General features: G+C 36.2%; 1 protein-coding gene across 4 annotated transcripts in view; it reads right to left on the bottom strand.

Moving 5' to 3' along the window:
* The window catches only part of ABCD3 (ATP binding cassette subfamily D member 3), a 609690-nt gene that overhangs the window by 127860 nt on the left and 463017 nt on the right, over nucleotides 1-18813 (bottom strand). For 3 of the 4 annotated variants that reach the window (XR_007953146.1, XM_051993308.1, XM_051993310.1), the window contains exon 1: nucleotides 4362-6555. Coding sequence is in view for 3 of the 4 variants with exons in the window: in XM_051993308.1 (XP_051849268.1) it covers nucleotides 4362-4813 (452 nt within the window). In the remaining variant the exon portion in view is untranslated. Of the gene's footprint in view, nucleotides 1-4361; nucleotides 6556-18813 lie in introns of those variants that run through there. The other variant, XM_051993309.1, reaches the window with a different exon arrangement.

The raw sequence follows: 18813 nt of genomic DNA on the forward strand, positions 1-18813 counted from the left end.
TCTTTTATCATCTTTGCTAATGTGCTGGGTATGAAATGAAATGTCTATAGTATATCATAAGCCCCCGAATCAGGCAGGTAATTGTGTCTTTTACTTTTTTTTGCCCTCACATCATTTATCATGACTCCTTGCAAATAATAAGACCTCAATAAACAGGAGACTGAAAAGAAGGAAAGGTCTGGCAGCAGGAACTTTAGTTAGAAAGCTACTATAGAACTATGATGAATTAGCAAGAGTTGAGAAGAGAATGATAACAGTGGAAAGAGTAAAGAAAAGATGAATGAGAAATATTAACATGTAACAGCTGACAGAATATGCAGATGAAACACAGGGGAAGTGGGTAAAGTCAAAGATGTTTCCTGGGAAGAAAGGTAGTATAAGTGCTACAGAGAATTTGTTATGTTAGAGAATGTGCTTTGTGAAGTTACACTCAAGATTTAAAATCAAAAGGGAAATGCCTTGTCCAATTCCTTCATTTTAAAAGACAATGGAATTGAAGCCCAGAGAAGAGAAATGATTTGCCTTAGGTTCACACTACAAGTTGACAAAGCCTGAACCAAAGGTTGGATCTTGTGACTCCTGAGCCTGTGCTTTCTGTTATGCCATGTTGTCTTGAATTTAAGGTGATCCCAACAGCTTTCTCAAATAAGGACATATATTCTAATGGTAAGAGATAAAGAAGACTATAAGTTCTTCATAAGATGCATCTGAAGCCAGAAAAGTTTTAGGTCAATGATATATCCTTTCTAAAACTTACTTTCCTCAAGTATAAAACAATTAGATTGAACTAAATTATTTCTATAGTACTTTATAGCTCTAAAATGCTAAAAAAAAAAAAAAAAAAAAAAAACTCTACATTGAAGACATACATATATGGAGAGAGAAAGGTACAAGACCAGAAGGAAAAAGTATTCTGGAAGGCAACTCTTGACTTTTGATTAACTCACCTGAGATGTCTAAAACATTTTATCATTTTTATTGAGGACGGGGAATGGAAGGGTCAAGGAAAGAATAAAGGTAGAAAAACCCAAATATTTCAGGATTACATACTCCTGGATCTTAAGTCTTTCCTGCGAGAATTTTGCCTTATAATTATTTAATAATAATCATTCATAAGTGACAAATTATTTGTTCATATTTTAGCGATGTTATTCCCTACAAATTAGGTTTAATGAACTTAAAGGAAATTTATGGAAGATTTTATATAATCCTTCCCCAAAATGTCTAAAGGAATAAGCTTAATAATGTGTTTCTTCCATATAAAAACATATCTAAAACCCTATCCCTTCTTCAAGGTCCCAATCAAATCTCACCTCCTTTATGAGATCTTCCTTGAGAACTCATATTCATCTCTCCTGAATTCTATAACATCTATTATCTATTCATTTATTATTTACCTAATTATAAATTTAACTATATGCACATACTGTGCTAAGATATAGAGATGGTAGGAAAGGCAAAGTGGCCACACTTTCAAAAAAGAGAAAGGTGTTTATTGTTACCTAATCATAAAATTAACTGCTATAAACACATACTGTGCTAAGATATGGAGATGCAAAGAAAGGCAAAGTGGCCACTCTTTCAGAAAAGAGAAAGGTGCATGTACATGAAACCTGGCAAGAGTTTAGATATGAGAGGGCTGAAAAGCAGAAAAAGTAAAGAGATAAGGATGATGCTTCAAGTGGGAGGCTGAATGACTGACAGGATGTCGGTCTCCTGAACAGTAATAATAGTTAGGAAGAGGGATAGGTTTTAGGGGAGGAAATTGGGGGGGAGGGGAAGATAATGAGTTCAGTTTTAGGAAAGCCTTACTAGGTAGATAGTAAGAACACCAGGTGAAAGGACAGCTAGTTGGGGTAGTGGACAGAGCACTAGCCCTGAAGTCAGGAGGACCTGAGTTCAAATTTGACCTTAGACATTTAACACTTCCTAGCTGTGTGAAAATTTGACCTTAGACCTTAACACTTCCTAGCTGTGTGATTGTGGGAAAGTCATTTAATCCCAATTGCCTTAGCAAAAAAAAAAAAAAAAAAACTCCAGGTGAAATGAATGATGCTGTGCCTTCACCAAAAGAAATTCCTTTTGAACAAATGAAAAAAAAAAAAAATAGGACTTCAGTATTTACTATATAAAATATGGTGCTTAGTGGGTAGTAAAGGAAACTTAACTTTAGACAAGGTAAGCCATTTTCCTCATAGAGCTTACAGGTTAATAGAAAAGACTCTGGGTGGATGCCAACTTCCTTTTGGCAGCATGATTTATCAGCGCAGTCGCTCAGTCCATTTTCTAATACTTTCACTGGAGTATTAAATTTAAAAACAACAATTTTTCACTTTACAAGACTTCAACTCTAGAGGCAACTTGTGTCTAATGAGGAAAGGAATGACTATTGGCCTTTTTTTTGATTAATCTTTTTATATATATCTAATTAGCCACTCCTGAAGAGATTCAAAAAGACAGTTAAATATAAGCACTCCATTAAATAGGCAATTTTTACAAGTTGTAACACAAAAGGTTCATTTATCTTAGTTGGTTACAGAAAAGTAATTAAAACAATTTAGACCACAGTATACTCATAAAGCTTTACAAAAAGGCATGGCAGACAGAGCAGACCAAGAAGACCTGAGTTCAAGTTCTACCTCTGATTCTAGCTAACCTTTCAGTGTTCTAGGCAACTCTCTAGGCAAAGTCTCTAGTCTCTAGGCAAAGAAGGTAAAGACCTTTACTGGTACAGGGAGCTTCTTCATTCAAGAGTTATTTCTACAAATGAAATTCACAGATCCTGTCCCACTCCTATAAAGCAGATTTGACCATTTCATTTCCTCTCCCAAAATAACATTTTGAAATCCTTATCAAGTTTAGATATATTTTGAGGGATATGTCATGTTTTGTGCTTTTTTGTCAAATGCCGATTTTATCTATTACCTACAAATCTTTTTTACTTCATTCAACAGATCATGAAGCATTGGTTTCTAACTCAAATATATTCACTGCAGTACAATTTAATTTCCAAATGCTTGCATAATTTCTAATAAAAGGATCTTCATTTTTTGAGTCATTTTAATAAAAATTCTGTATCACTAATGCTAGTGTTAAATTTTCCAGTCAAATGTCTAAAATTTTCATTGAGGCCTATCTAGTTCTGCTATGTACTCTTTAAACACTAATGTGTTTATTTTATTCATTTAAGCACTACTCTCTGAGAGAACATTAATACAGTCACTTTATATTTTTATTTTTGCATTTTTAAAATTACTAACTTTGTAAGTAAGAAGTAGAATCAAATAAGGTTTTGTTGTTGTTTTAAGGTACAGAATTTCAGTTTTTCCCCCTTGGACATGCTCATGTTATTGTGTCGCTATTTAAGTGAGAATTATTTCCCATTAGAAACTACAATTAACAGTACAGAATTGAACAGGTTCTATGGTCTCCATACTTCTTCCAATTGAATAAAATTTAAATTCCTCTTACTCCAGATTTTCGTGATAGCAGTTTTAATGAAATAAAATAGGGATTGAAAACACAGAACAGTTACATGAAGGCACAGGACATTAGACCGTAGGGCAGTAACTTCAACAAAATACTCCGTTTTAACATCCTCCTTCCCACTGCTTTTCTTCAGGATCCACATAGACCCCCGTATCCTCCACTTTCCCTAATCCTAAAAACAGGAGCCAAATCTCCCAAGTGAATCCTTTTCAAGCTGAAAGCACCAGATCAGGATCTGGACGAGGCAGGAGGGAGATTTCACCTTTCACCTGCAGAGCGGGAGGAAGCCGAGAACCACCTCGGGAATGGGACACCCTGTTCAATCAAGTTCTTGGTCATAGATTCGACCAGTCTCGATGACAGGCCACTGGCCAAGTCCACAAATCACTTTCCTACAAGACTTTGCCAAGTGGGTCTAAGGGAGTTTTAAGACTCGCCCTCCTCCTTACGGCTTTGGGAAGACCCCCGACTCTTCTGGGGCTCAGCAGCAGCCATGGACCCCGGCGGAGGGGGTTCACAGTCGGTACTCCCAGCCGTGCCGGGTCCTGCACCCACCTCGCAGGAGGAGGAGTTCGAAGACATCCCCAAAGTTGGGGCGAGGGGAAGGGACACGAGTTCTAAGGGGGCACCGCCGCGAGTGCCCGGGGAGGGGGAGGTGAGCGGGGGAGGGAGGTCAAGGGCTCGTGCCAGGCAGGGAGCCCCCGCCCACCCCGGATCGCAGAGACCAGCGAGGTGCCGGGGCCGGTCGAGTTTGTTCCGGCTGGCCCCGGCAGAGGGCTAGGGGAAACCCCGGCAGGACCCCGGAGCTTGTGCTCCAGGCACTGGGGTGCGCGACACGGACTCCCGAGGAGGAGGAGGCGGGCCCCGCTTACCCGTGCGGCGGGCCTCCGGCGCGGGAAGCGGCAGCGACAGCAGCGCGACGCCTCTTATGAAGCAGACAGAGCACTAGGAAGGCGGCCCCGGCCAGCGAGGAATTCCGCGCCGTCAGGTACTTGCTGTAGGCCGCCATAGCACTGAACGAGTCAGGGACTAGGACGCGCGCCCGCTGCTGCGACTGCCGGAGCCGAGGAAGCGCGGGGGAGGCTGGGAAACCCGGGTAGGGCTGGGCGGGGGAGGGGAAGAGAAGGGAGGAGAGCAGAAGGTAGGACCCCAAGCGGGTCCGCCCTTTGGCTCGCGCTAGGTCCCGCCCCGTGCCCGCCTTGGGCACGCCCCCCCTGCTCGTAGCTGCTGAGAAGCCTTCGCGTCGCGCGCTGCCCAGCTCTGGCCACGCCTTCGTCAGTATTCGCTTCCTGGAAAGCCCTAGCCCCGCGCGCTTTGTACGCATCTCGCTCGTTAGCTTGCCGGCTGTGAAGGGGTTGTTCTTGAACCCCTCGGTAAGTCCTCCCACTCTCTCTCCCTACCTTCCCGACACTCCCTTCAAACTCCTCCGGCGTTCTGGAGAACTGGAAAAGCACGCACTTTACCCTTCTGGCCCCTCCTCCTTCCAGCCCCAACCAGCCCTGCGTATTATCCCACACTCCGCAAGAAAGAGGCTAAGATGAGAGCCCGCGGGTCAGGCTGGTGTTCTAGCCAGCAGCCCTGCCTCCCCGCAAAACGTTGCTTTCTGGACGCCTCGCGTGCATACAGAGGTAACCGGAGTGTCTTGTTGCTTTCGCTGACCCTCCTCCAAGAAGTACTGAAGGCTTCACAGATAGAACCTTGCCTTGGTTGTCCCAGCAGCCTCCAAGAGGATGTTGTTTTTACATCAGGGAAGTTGGGAAACAATGGGAAGCGAGCTTAGGAAAGAAATAGTTGGGCACACCTCTTTTAGTCCACAAAGAACTACAACACTTAGCGAAGGTGACAGTTTTGACGCTGGTAAGAATGTAGAACAAAGGTCACTCCTTTGCTTTACTCCACCTCTCCAGTCTTGCTAAAGGAAACCCTTTCCTGGCTCTAACCACACACGCTAGAGGGAACGAGAAGGAAAATTTTTGTCACCTTAACTCTTAGAGTAGGCAGACCTGGAGGAGTGATCATTGAGGCAAAAAAATAAAGCATTTCTAAACAGACTTGACAGAGTTCCAGCAAGCTGAATGAGTGGGTGCATAGGTCTGAATGGCAAAAGAGCTGATTCATGCAGAACTCGAAGCTGTGAAGCAGTAAGGGAGAGATGTGCGGGAACCACCAAGATCTTGCTCTTCAATGATATCTACCCTGATGCCCTTTTTGGTTATATAGATAGAGAAGCAACTTAAATTACTAGTAAAAATCATTACCTGTAACTTAAGAGTCTTAAAGAGTTGTCTGGTTTGTGGCGGCCCTGTTTGTAGTGGCTAGAAGCTGGAAAATGAATGGCTGCCCATCAATTGGAGATGTTGAGTAAATTGTGGTATATGAACGTTATGGAATATTATTGTTCTGTAAGGAATGACCAGCAGGATGAATACAGAGAGGACTGGCGAGACTTACATGAACTGATGCTAAGTGAAATGAGCAGAACCAGGAGATTATTATATACCTCAACAACGATACTGTTTGAGGATATATTCTGATGGAAGTGGATCTCTTCGATAAAGAGAGCTAATCCAGTTTCAATTGATCAAAGATGGACAGAAGCAGCTACACCCAGAGAAAGAACACTGGGAGATGAATATAAACTGCTTGCATTTTTGTTTTTCTTCCCGGGTTATTTATAACTTCTGAATTCAATTCTCCCTGTACAACAAGAAAACTGTTCGGTTCTGCACAAATATATTGTATCCAGGATATACTGTAATCTATTTAACATGTAAAGGACTGCTTGCCGTCTGGGGGAGGGGGTGGAGGGAGGGAGGGGAAAAATCGGAACAGAAGTGAATGCAAGGGATAATGCTGTAAAAAATTACCCTGGCATGGGTTCTATCAATAAAAAGTTATTTAAAAAAAAAAAAAGAGTTGTCTGAAACACTGATACTTACATGACTTGCTCAGTCTTGCAGGCAAGATGCCCCAGGTCTCCCTAACTCCAAAGCTGCCTCTTCCAGATACTGCTTCTCATCATTGTTAGGGAATTTTTGCAACTGCGTGAAACTAAGAATTCAGATTTATTGGTAGAGCCATAGAATGGACTGATTTCAGGTAATAAGCTAGAGGTATATATCTATGATAAGATCTAAACCACTGTGTTCAACATAATTAAACTCCATAGTTGGACACCTTGTCAGTTCTACCTACTTGTGACTGCTTACCTGTAATGTTTGTGTACACATGTATCTTCATACTTGTAGCAAAGAAATTTTGTTATACTAAATACAGTTGTTATCTGACTACTGAGAAGGGATTACAGAAAGGTTAAGGAGATAATAGTCAATCAAGAGATTAGTGTCTCTTCCAATCTAGCCTCTCTAACCAATTCTTCACATAATTACTAAAATAAACTTCCCAGGACATGTCAGACCTTGGTATTCCCTTGCCCTGCCTCTAAGATAAAATATAAATGACTGAATTTTGCATCTAAAATCCTTTACAATCTGAACCCAGCCTATCTTTCTAGTTGTATTTCACATTACTCTCCTTCATATACTCTCCATTCCAGCTAAATCAGTCAAACATTAATTACCAACTATGTGCCAGCCACTGTGAACCATGGGGATATCACTCCAAAAAATAAAAATAATCCTTAATCCTAAGTAAGTAAAATTTCATAAAATGTACAGCAAGAGAAAATGAAAACTAAGGTAATTCCAGGTAAATAAACCTAGGGGTTAGAAAATAGTGGTGCAGAAGTAGACAAATTTAGAAAGGAGAAACAACTTTTGGGGGGGGGGGGGGGGAAGATAATGAGTTTTGCTTTAAATGATACTTTAAATGCCTCTAGAAAATCTAGTTAGAAACATCCAAGAAATAATTGGGTGGTACAAGATTAGAGCTCAGGAGACTGGGGCTGGATATATAGAGCTGGAAGTCATATGCATAGAAATGATCATTTACAGCTCTGGGAACAGATGAGGTCACCAAGAAAGAAAGCATAGAGAAGAAAGAAATACCCAGAATAGAGCTCTGGAGAACACCCACAGTTTAGGGGTGTGGTTCCATTGATAAGCCAGCAAAGAAGATTTCGAAAAAGCAGACAGGTAAGAGAACTAGTAGAAAATCATGTCAGAAAAATCCTAAGAGGTAAAAATGTTCAGGTCAACCGCATCAAATAAAACAAAAAGTTCAAGAAAATTAAGGAATAAGAAAAGGCCATTCATTCCGTCAATTAAAGAAATAGAAGCTTCAAGTGAATAATGAAGTCAGAAGCCAGATTACCAAAACTTTGAGAAATAAGTAAAAAGAGAGGAAATAGAAACAAGGAGCCTGAGGAAAGGAGAGATTAAATGCAGGATTTTAAGGTGATTGGTAGGGCCTGGTGAAGGAATTAATAGATAGGGAGAGTTTAAACATTGGGGGCAGGCACATTTAAGCAACACTATATTGAGGAAGACAAGAGGGAATGGATTCCAGGGTGCATGTAGAGGAGCAAGATCTACTTCATTAACAGAGCTTAGAAGTAAGAAAGAGTATATTAGGGATGATATTAAAGGGTTTTTGAGATGAACTGGAAGGATGAAGATGTAGGTTTTAGGGAATGGCTTCAGTAGGCCAAATTGACCTACTTTCTATTCTCCCAAATACAATATTCTGTCTATCAAGTCATTAGGAGCTTTCCTGCCTGACTATATCTTCTATCCTTCCCTCTGCCTATTGGACTACTTAGCTTTCTTCGATTCAATTCAACAAATAATTGTTGAAAACCCGCTATGTAAATATATGTGGACATTGTGTATACACATATACATTTATGTGTGTGGGTATGGGTATATATATACACACATACATACACATTAACAGAATAGGTCCTAGGGATATGAAGACAAAAAAGTAAAGCAATCCCTATCCTCCGAGAGATTACATTTTATTTGGAGGATATAAAATATAAAGAAGTAAATACAAAATTATAAAATAATTCCAAAACATTTGAGCATAAACAAATAAAGATGGGGGTGGGGGGTGGGAGTAGAGTAATAAGGAAAGGCCTCCTAGAAATGGTGATCCCTAAACTTTATTTTGAAGGAAGGCAAGGATTCCATAAATCTCAGGTATTTTATATTGCTTTCATTTAAGTGCATCTTTTTAAAATTACTATTTTGTATATCATCTCTATATACCTTCATCTTTACATATTATCTCCCCCATTAAATTCCTTGAAAGCAGAGACAATCTGACATTTATTAATAAATGTTTGTTTTTTGATTGATTGACAAATAAGTTTAAATTTTTGCAGTTTATTTTTTATTTAATGTGGCTAGATAATAGTGCTATTTAGGCATTTTCATAACTCATTCTTTGAGCAAGAGAGACTTATAAATATATCATACTATAGGACTTTGACCTTGCCTATGACTTATTCATCATTTTTATAAATTACTTAGATGAAGATTTAGAAGGTTTGCTAATCAGATCTATATATGATACAAAATAACATGTCAAATTAGTGAAACAGGATCCAATTGTATCTTAGAGATCAGATTAATGGGCTTAATAGATAAAATGAAATTTAAAAGAAATAAATATGAAGAACTGAATTTAAATTTAAAAAACTAATTACATAGAGAATAATAGAGATCAATTTTGATAGTAGTTCATGTGGGAAAACTAGGACTTTTACTATAACACATGGCACAATATGAGCCAAAATGGAGCTTAAAAAAAAAAAAAAAAGCTAATATAGTCTGAGGCTTATTAATCAAAAAAGAGTCCAGAGAAAGGGAAGTAATAATTCAATTGAATTCTTTTCATTAGTAAAACCAGGTTTTGATTGTGATGCCCAGTCTGATAACCATATAAGAAATATATTGACAGACTTAAGAGTGTCCAGAAGATTGATAAAAATTAGAAAAGATCTTTAAAGTGCGTCATTGACTCATAGATTTAGAGATCATTTGGTCCAGAGCTCTAATTTTATTAATGAGAACATTGGCCCCAGGAGATTAAGTAATTTGCCCAATACATGGAAGAACCACCACTTGAACCCCAATTCTCTGAATCAATATAGAGTATTCTTACCAGTAAACCACAGATGTCAGTTATATATGAGGAATCTTTCAGGGAACTGCATGTATTTAACATAGAGAAGGAAGAACTTTGGGGGAATGTAACATCTGCCTTTTAAAAACTGGGAAGTTGTAATATGCCAAGAAAGTTGACTTATTCTTTATAATTCAAAAGGACAGTACTAGGATCAATAAACTAACATTGTAGAGAGATATATTCCAGCCTGCTTCACTGCTATTTTGGCCTAACTCATAGGAAATATACTATCAGCAGAACCAGAAGAACAAGTAACAATGCGATGAGCAACTATGATAGACTTAGATCTTCTCAACAATTATCCAAGACAATTCCAATAGAGTTGGGATAGAAAGTGCCATCAGCATCCAGAAAGACTACCGAAACCAAATGTGGATCAAAGAATAGTGTTTTCACCTTTTTGTTTTGTTTTGTTCTGTTTACTTTTTCTTTCCCATGGTTTTTTCCCTTTTGGTCTGATTTTTTCTTGTAAAATGTGATAAATACAGAAATATGTTTAAAAGTATTGAATAGGTATAATTTATATCATATTGCTTGCTGTGTTAGAGAAGGGGAAATAAAGGAGGAAAGGAAAACATTTGAAACACAAAGTCTTACACAAATAAATGTTGAAAACTGTCTTTACATGTATTTGAAAAAAAATACTATTGAGAAAAAATATATATACTAGCTTAGTCTTTTAAAGTGTACATAGACTATAATCAGTCTAACATTTTTGGAGTGATTACAACTCATTCAATATTAACAGTTCATATTTATATATTGTTTTAAAGTTTGCATAGTTCTTTCCATATATTTTCTCATCTGATTTTCACAAACAATCCTATGTGGTAGGAGTTCTTTTTATCAACCACATTTTAGAGTTGAGGAAATTTAGAGTTTAGAATTAAAGTAATTTGCTTAGGATCCCACAGATTGTACGTACCTGAAATATGATTTGAACTCAGATGTTCCTCACTCCAAGTCCATCACTCTATCCATTATGTCACATAGCTATTTATGTCTCTCCTCCCCTCTCCCCATCCCCATCTATTTCCCCAACTCTTGGGCACACAAAACAAGTGGGGGCTCCCCACAGACATTCACTTTCTCAAACAGATATATAGAAAAGATTCTTCCTGGGATTGCCTCAGCAAAAAAATAAAAACTTAAAATTTAAAAAAAAGATTCTTCCCTTCTAATTCTAACTTGTGGACAAAATACTTAGGAAACCACACACTTACTCACCCAACAGGTTAATCCACAGACAAGTTCTGGTTCCTAGGAAGTACCTAAGTCATACTTTCTCAAATTTTGTATTAGCAGAATTACAGCAGCAGACTCAGAAGAATCACTGGCATTGATGGACCAGCCCTGCTTGCCATACAATGCCAGTGATTGTTCCAAGAAGTATAATCATCAGCCACTGATACTATCCACCTCCTCCTCCATCTCGTGTGCCTTGCTCAGCCAAATGTTAGTGCCATGGGATTTGACTACTCTGACAGTGTAGTATTTCTTGTCATAACCCTTCTAATGCACAGAAGCTGAAAGGTTGTACTACCCCACTACTAGACACCTACATTTTTTGACACAATAGAAAGAATAACTTTCTAATAATTAAAGCTCCCAAACAATTCTTCTCTCTCTGATAAAAGAGTTTCCCAGGCTTTTGAGTTGAAGTTCAAGTTAAGAGAAAGTTGAGATAGTAGCAATGAGCACACCATTCCCACTTTACTCTGATCTCAAAGCAAATGGCATACTTTGTGCTGAGGATACTCCTACAACAAGGGGTGGAGCAGAAAGAACCTTTAGAAGTAAAACATCTCCCAAAGTGTGAATGGAAATGTATCAAGCTAGATAATATACTATTATAAATAATGCTACATTATTCAACATAGCAATAACAACAATCATAATAATTGGAGATATTGTGTAGCAGAGCTAGCCTCTGAGTTATGGATACCTAGGTTTGAATCTGTCTGACATATGTTAGCTGTATGCCCTAGGCTAGTCACTTAACTTCCCAGTACAGGAGACAACTCTTTAAGACTATAAATTACAAAATAATTGGCAGTCTTTTTTGGTAGAAATAGTTTTCTCAGTGGGAGATTCCTATACCAATGAAATCATAGATCTCAATTTTTAAAAGTTATTACTTATGGAGAATTGCTGAATAAATTGTGATATATGAATATTATGGAATATTATTGCTCTGTAAGAAATGACCAGCAGGATGATTTCAAAAAGGCCTGGAGAGAACTGATGCTGAGTGAAATGAGCAGGACCAGGAGATCATTATATACTTCAACAACAATACTATATGATGATCAATTCTGATGGATGTGGCCTCTTCAACAATGAGATGAACCAAATCAGTTCCAAAGGAGCAGTAATGAACTGAACCAGCTACACCGAGGGAAAAAACTCCGGGAGATGATTATGAACCACTACATAGACTTGCTAATCCTCTATTTTGTCTCCCTGCATTTTTGATTTCCTTCACAGGCTAATTGTACACTATTTCAAAGTCTGACTCTTTGTACAGCAAAATAACTCTTTGGACATGTATATATATATATATTGTATTTAACTTATACTTTAACATTTTTAATATGTATTGGTCAACCTGCCATCTGGGGAAAGGGGTGGGAGAAAGGAAGGAAAAAGTTGGAACAAAAGGATTTTCAACTGTCAATGCTGAAAAATTACCTATGCATACATCTTGTAAATAAAAAGCTATAATAAAAATTATTATTTAATAAAGCTTTCCAAAGTGGATTTTTCATGTCAGCAAAATCAGACATCTAACCAAAACCAAAAAAGGGCAAAAAACTGATATTTATATAGTCCTGAGATGTAAAATACCCAACTGAACCAGATTAAAATATAATTGGGAAATATTTAATAAAATAAAAATATAATAAAAAACAAATAAGGTTACATTTTTAAAGGAAATCAATATGCAGCCTTCAGAAATCTTTATGTATGAATTATTGCCTCCCTTCAAGTGCCCTGGAGTTTGACCCCACTGATATAGCTCTTTACTTACATTATTTCATCTGATCCTCACAACAGCTATGTGAGGTAAATATTTCAGGTATTATCTTGCCAATTTTTAAGATAAAGAAACTATGGCACTTAACTGAGATTAAGTGACTTTCCTATAGTTACACATTAGATAGATAAACAGACACACAGACAAACCAATGGACATAGAACATTAATTAAGTGCTCACTACTTATCAGGCACTGTACTTAAAAATGTCAATACAAATAAAAGGAAACAAGATAGTCTCTTACCTTAAGGGACTTTCTAATGGGAGGAGACAGTACATAAAAGGGAAGTAGAGAGGCTGATCTGATAAGTCGCAAGGAGGCTGGCTCTGGATAGGATGATGCAAAAGTTTACCTCTCTCTTCAGAGACCAGTATGGTTCCAAGGGCAGAGTACAAGAATTATGTGGGGAAGAGTTGGGGATGATTACAAGGATGGAGGCAGCATGTTGTAGGGATGACTGGCAAATCAAACACAGTCTCTTTTGATTTTAAGTCTTGCACATGAGCCACTACACTGCACCATCTTTAGTGTGATGTTTTAGCAATATTAAATGTTGACATATTTGATTTTGGAATACATCTAAGGAATGATAGATTTAAAATAGTTTTTATGAGGTCTCATAAGTTAACTTCTGTATAATAATAGCTGACTGTATAAAAATATACATAAAACAAATATATATTTTAATCTGTTTCACCAGTTTGCAAATATAGCTTTGAAGACTTATTAAACAGAGTATATCCCCCTCAAATTTATTTTAAAATTATTTAATATGCTAGGACAAATAAAACTATAGAGATAATGACTTCCACGAACCAATGAGTATTACCATTAAGCAAGATATAAAACAGAGTTTACTTTTAAGGTGTTTTCCAAGGTCATGTAAGAAAATTATGCACTATGAATAAGGTTTTCCAAATGCCTTTATTGCTAGATAAGACATAATCCTAATTGCACAGAGACTTGCAATGTTACAGTCTCTTCCATGAAATCTACAGTAATTGGATCATTGGAGATCAAGAATTGCAAAGCTCTTTACAAGTATCTCATTTGATTTTTGAAATCACATTATGTGAGATAGGTGCAGTTGTCATTTCCATTTTATAGTTGAGGAAATTGAAAGAGACATCATGGTACAATTGAAAGGACATTGAATTTAGGATCTGACTTGAAAACTCAGCTTAACCATTTACAATATATGGTTTGGGGCATAATCTTCCTGGACCCTCAGCTTGTTTATATATAAAATAAGGAGACTGGAATGAGATGGTTTCTCGGATCCCTTTCACCTCTAGATCTTATGAAACTTAAGAGGTTAAATTATTTGCCCAGGGTGACACAACTGGTAAATATTTGAGATATAGTTCAAACCTGGACCTTCCTGGCCCAAAGTCCAATGCCTCATCTGTTGTTTCACGTATGTATGAAATACTTGGCAACTAGGTAGCACAGTGAATAGCACATTAGACTTGGAATTAGGAAGAGTCATATCTATGAGTTCAAATCCGTCCTCAGACTCTTTCTAACTCTGTGACTCTTAATCCTGTTTTTCTGAGTTCCTTATCTATCAAATGAACTGGAGAAGGAAATGGCAAACTTTCAGGATCTTTACCAAGAAGACCTCAAAATGGGGTAAAGTGTTTGGCAAACCTTCAAGTATTCTGTAAAAAACAGCTCTTCTGATGACCATACCAGGTCTATTTAGAGATACAGTAATAGAGAAAATGGGATATGATGGCTTTGTTAACCAATAGTTATCATAGATTAGTCCAAGTTATATAAAACAGTCATCTTAAGGGAGGTCTGATTCAGAATCAAGGACCAATAAAGTCAATAATGATTCTAATACTTGGGGCAGGAAGTAAAGGATTGAGTTGAATAAACAAGTTACAATTGAGAATTAAGGGAAATTTGAATAAATAGTTTCCAGGCAAACCTTTAAAGCAAGCCTGACAGGTTTTTCTTTACTTACATTTACGTTCAGAAAGAACACCAAATTGGAGTGGGTCATTGAATTCCTTGTAAAACCTTTATAAAAACTATACTTTACCTTGAAAGTAAAGTACCTTAGAATAGGTACTATGGTATGTATTTCTGAATCATGTGACTTTCTTAATATAAAAAATATATAAGCCCAATTTTATATTTAATGTTTATCACAACCAACCTATATGTATTAAGTGCCCTTAAGTGCTGGACACTGTACCAGGTACTTGGATACGTGTAGAAAGAATGAAATAATACTTCACTGTCAAGGAAGTTATATCCTAATAGAGGAAACAATAGATAGATAGATAAACATAAAGAGATAATATTATGTCTGAATAATTTTAATGTTAACTGTAGTTTTTCTTTAAATATGTAACTTGAACAACTTGAACAACTTAATTCCATTTCCCCACCCCCACAAAGGAAGATATTTTGAGACATTCTGGATCTACCTTATTGTTCCCAAGGCTTACTTATTGTTTGAGTCTGAGATTTCTTCCTCTTAGCATCTTATTACTGTACTTTGTTTTCCACTGGTCAGTTATTCTTAGCATTTTATATACGAAATTGTTACTGTGAAAGTATGAAAGAAGGTTCTGTAATTTGAAACAAATCAGAGACTCAGAGAAAGATTTTTGGCAGGCTCACAGTTTTCCTTTTTGGAAGGGACAACAATGTGTTTTCAGCAATGCACAATGCCCATTACTGAAACTCTAGACAGAGTTTTCCCCCCAATAAAATATTTGAGAACCATTATAGTTTTACATGTTATGATGTTAACTTTTTTGGGGGAAAAGAACTCTTGGAAAGCAAAATTAAGGTTTTCATTGGGTTTGAACATATCCTTTCTTTTGTTCATGCTTAATCAGTGATCCCTCCAGGGTTAGCTCAGAACTGGCATGTTTTCTTCAGTCCTTTAGCTTTGAGTTGTTTTTTTTTTTTTTTTTTTTTTCCAAGCTTAATTGAGGATTATAGGTTTTAAGGCTTGGTTTAAAATTCAGCTATATAAAGCTGCTGACTAAAAAAAGTAATCAAAAAATTCCAGAGGTAACAAGGTATGGTGGGAAAAACCAGAAGACCTACGTTTAATTCAATTTAGCACAAATTTATCAAGTGCTTGCTGTGTAGAAAGCACTATTTTTAGGTACCAAGCACTTACTAACCATGTGATCTTTGAGGTTCCTAGTCTCAGATTCTTCATTTATGAAATTAGGGTTTTAGACTGAATGACTTTTAAGTCATTCTGTATTTCTTTTTTTTTTTTTATGCTTTTTGTTTTCAAAACACATGCATGGATAATTTTCAGCATTCACCCTTTTAAAACCTTGTGTTCCAAACTTTTTTCTCCCACTTCTTCCCCTAGATGCTATAGTTATTGATTGTTTCTAGTAGTTTTTAGTTGATTCTCTAGATTCTCTAAGTTTATCATCATATCATCTGCAAAGAGTAATAATTTGGTTTTCTCTTTACCTACTCTAATTCCTTTAATTTCTTTTTCTTCTCTTATTGTTAAAGCTAACATTTCTAATACAATATTGAATAATACTGGTGCAATCTTGTTTCACTCTTACTGGGAATGAGTCTAGTTTATCTCCATTCCATGTGATCTTGCTCATGGTTTTAAATCGATGCTGCTAATCATTTTAAGGAAAACTACATTTATTCCAATACTCTCTATTGTTTTTATTAGGAATGAGTGTTGGATTTTGTCAAATGCTTTTTCTGCATTTATTGAGATAATCATATGGTTTCTGTTATTATTCTGTTGTTATTCTGTTAACTATTAATATAGTTAATTATGCTAATAGTTTTCTTAATACTGAAGTAGTCGTGCATTTCCAGTATTAAATCTTACTTGGTCATGGTGAATTATACTAGTTCTAACTTGCTGTAATCTCTTTGCCAATATTTAAGGTTTTTGAATCAATATTCATTGGGGAAATTGGTCTATAATTTTCTTTCTGTGTTTTGACCTTATCTGGATACCATAACTGTGTCATAAAAGGGTAAATTTTGTGATTCTATAATGTCCAAAGAGGCAATATGGCATGAAGGAAAAACTCAGTACTCTTCCATTGCTCTGCTAATGTCTGTCAGAGACAACTCAATAATTATATCCAAGTAGTATTGCTTGGATAAAGATCCAAATCAGGATAGAATTTCCCCCTACTTATTAAAATCCTTTTCACAATCAATATCTTTTCATATTTTATGGAGACCAAAAAGCAAAGACAAAATTCTCAGTCAATGTTAAGCTAGAGTACAAAGTTACAAAGTTAATTTTAAGATTTGAAGCACCAAATAGAATAATAGAAATGGATATTAGAATTATGTGCAATGTTAGAGATAATCTGTCTTCCTGGATAACTAAAATACAATCAAAAGTATGATAAAAAGCCTCTACCACCACCACTTCACCTTGATTTAAAACAAAATAACTGATACTTCTTTGTTAAACAAATTGATATTCTCTTTTGAATCACATTTTGTAATTAATGACTCTCTTTTCATAGGTCAAAGATGAATAATCAAAACATGGTAGATATATATATATATATATATATAAATGTGTGCAAATGTACACATATAATTTGTTTAAATCAGCCAAGATATACCTTCTTCACCCTCTTGCTTAATTTATTTTTAAAATGTATTTATTTACTTAAAACACATACAAAATAGAAAAAGAAAAAAATTTGCCATGTGCACAACAGAACATGAGAGGATTCAAAATATGAACCAATAAATTTCCATTTCAAAAAAGCCCATATAATCAATACTACATATTGTATTTCAAACTATCTATCTTTTTCTTTGTTTTGGTTTCTTTTTGTCCTCTACCATGCATTTTTTACTTTATTACTTTTTTCCATTTTCTACTCCCAATACACATATAGATTCATATACAAAAACATAGATATCTATAATCTCATATACATGTAGAGCCATACTATGCTTGTTTGTCCTCTGTTTCTCTTAAGGTAGATTACATCTTCCTTCATAAGTCTAAATCTTTTCATTATTTTCTAACTCCACCAACTCATCATTTCCTATAGTATAGCAATATTCCTACCTTACACTGTCTAGTTATTTTAAATAGTCTAAACAATATTGATTAATATGCATATACTGTAGTTGCCCTATTTTTCCATTTGATTAAATCTATTTTATTTTTAACTTTGTTCAGACAAATCAATGGTTATTATCCCGCTTCATTTTTTTCAATAAACTCTACTTCTGATCATTATTATTATGTTTGTACTTATTTCCTAATTTAGAATACAAGAAAAATAAACCCATTGCACACTAGGTGCAAACAAACTTCCACACTGACATGTCTAAAAGAACATTTGTCTTATTCTACATTGAGTCCTTCACTTTCTGTCAGGAAGTGAGTAGCATATTTCATCATTAGTCTTCTGGAATTTGGTCAGACACTATCAAAGTTTACAGAAATAATATACCATCATGTTTATATATCATAATTTGTTCATCTGTTGCCCAATTGATCAGTCCTTCCTCAGATTCCCATTCTGTGTCATCTCACAAAGAACTTTAAATATTGTTGTACATTGTTAGAGTTTGGTTTTGTTGTTGTTTTTTTTTTTTTTTTTGTTTTTTTTAGAATTCCTTCCCCAGTGTTACACTGAATAGAGCACAGGGCTTTGAATCAGAAAGACTCTGCTTCCTGAGTTTGAATCTATTCTGAGACACATCCTAACTATGTGACTCTGGATATCTGTTTGTCTCAGTCTTCTCATCTATAAAATGAGCTGGAGAAGAAACTGACAAACAACTCCAGTATCTTTGCCAAAATACCCTAAATGGGGACACAAAAAATCAGACATGAATACCAAATTCTTTTCTTATTTTTTGTTGTCTTCATTTTTGTTTAGTTGTTTTCAGTGATGTTTGACTCTTAGAACTCTTTTTGGTCAAAATTGGCCTCTAACCTTTACTGGCTGTGTGACTCTGGGCAACCTTATTTAGTCTATTATGATTTCTCATCCATAAACCTTCTTATTTTTCTTTTGAATCCTGTCTTTGAATATCGTATTTTCTACTCAGCTCTTCTCTTATCATCAGAAATCCTTCAAAGTCCTATATTTCATTAAAAATTCACCTGTAGGATTTTATAGTTTTGCTGAGTAGATTATTGTTGGTTGTACTCTGAGCTCACCATTTCTTTATAGTAGTATCTGC

Source organism: Antechinus flavipes, chromosome 4, assembly GCF_016432865.1.
Source record: "Antechinus flavipes isolate AdamAnt ecotype Samford, QLD, Australia chromosome 4, AdamAnt_v2, whole genome shotgun sequence".
Classification (NCBI taxonomy): domain Eukaryota; kingdom Metazoa; phylum Chordata; class Mammalia; order Dasyuromorphia; family Dasyuridae; genus Antechinus; species Antechinus flavipes.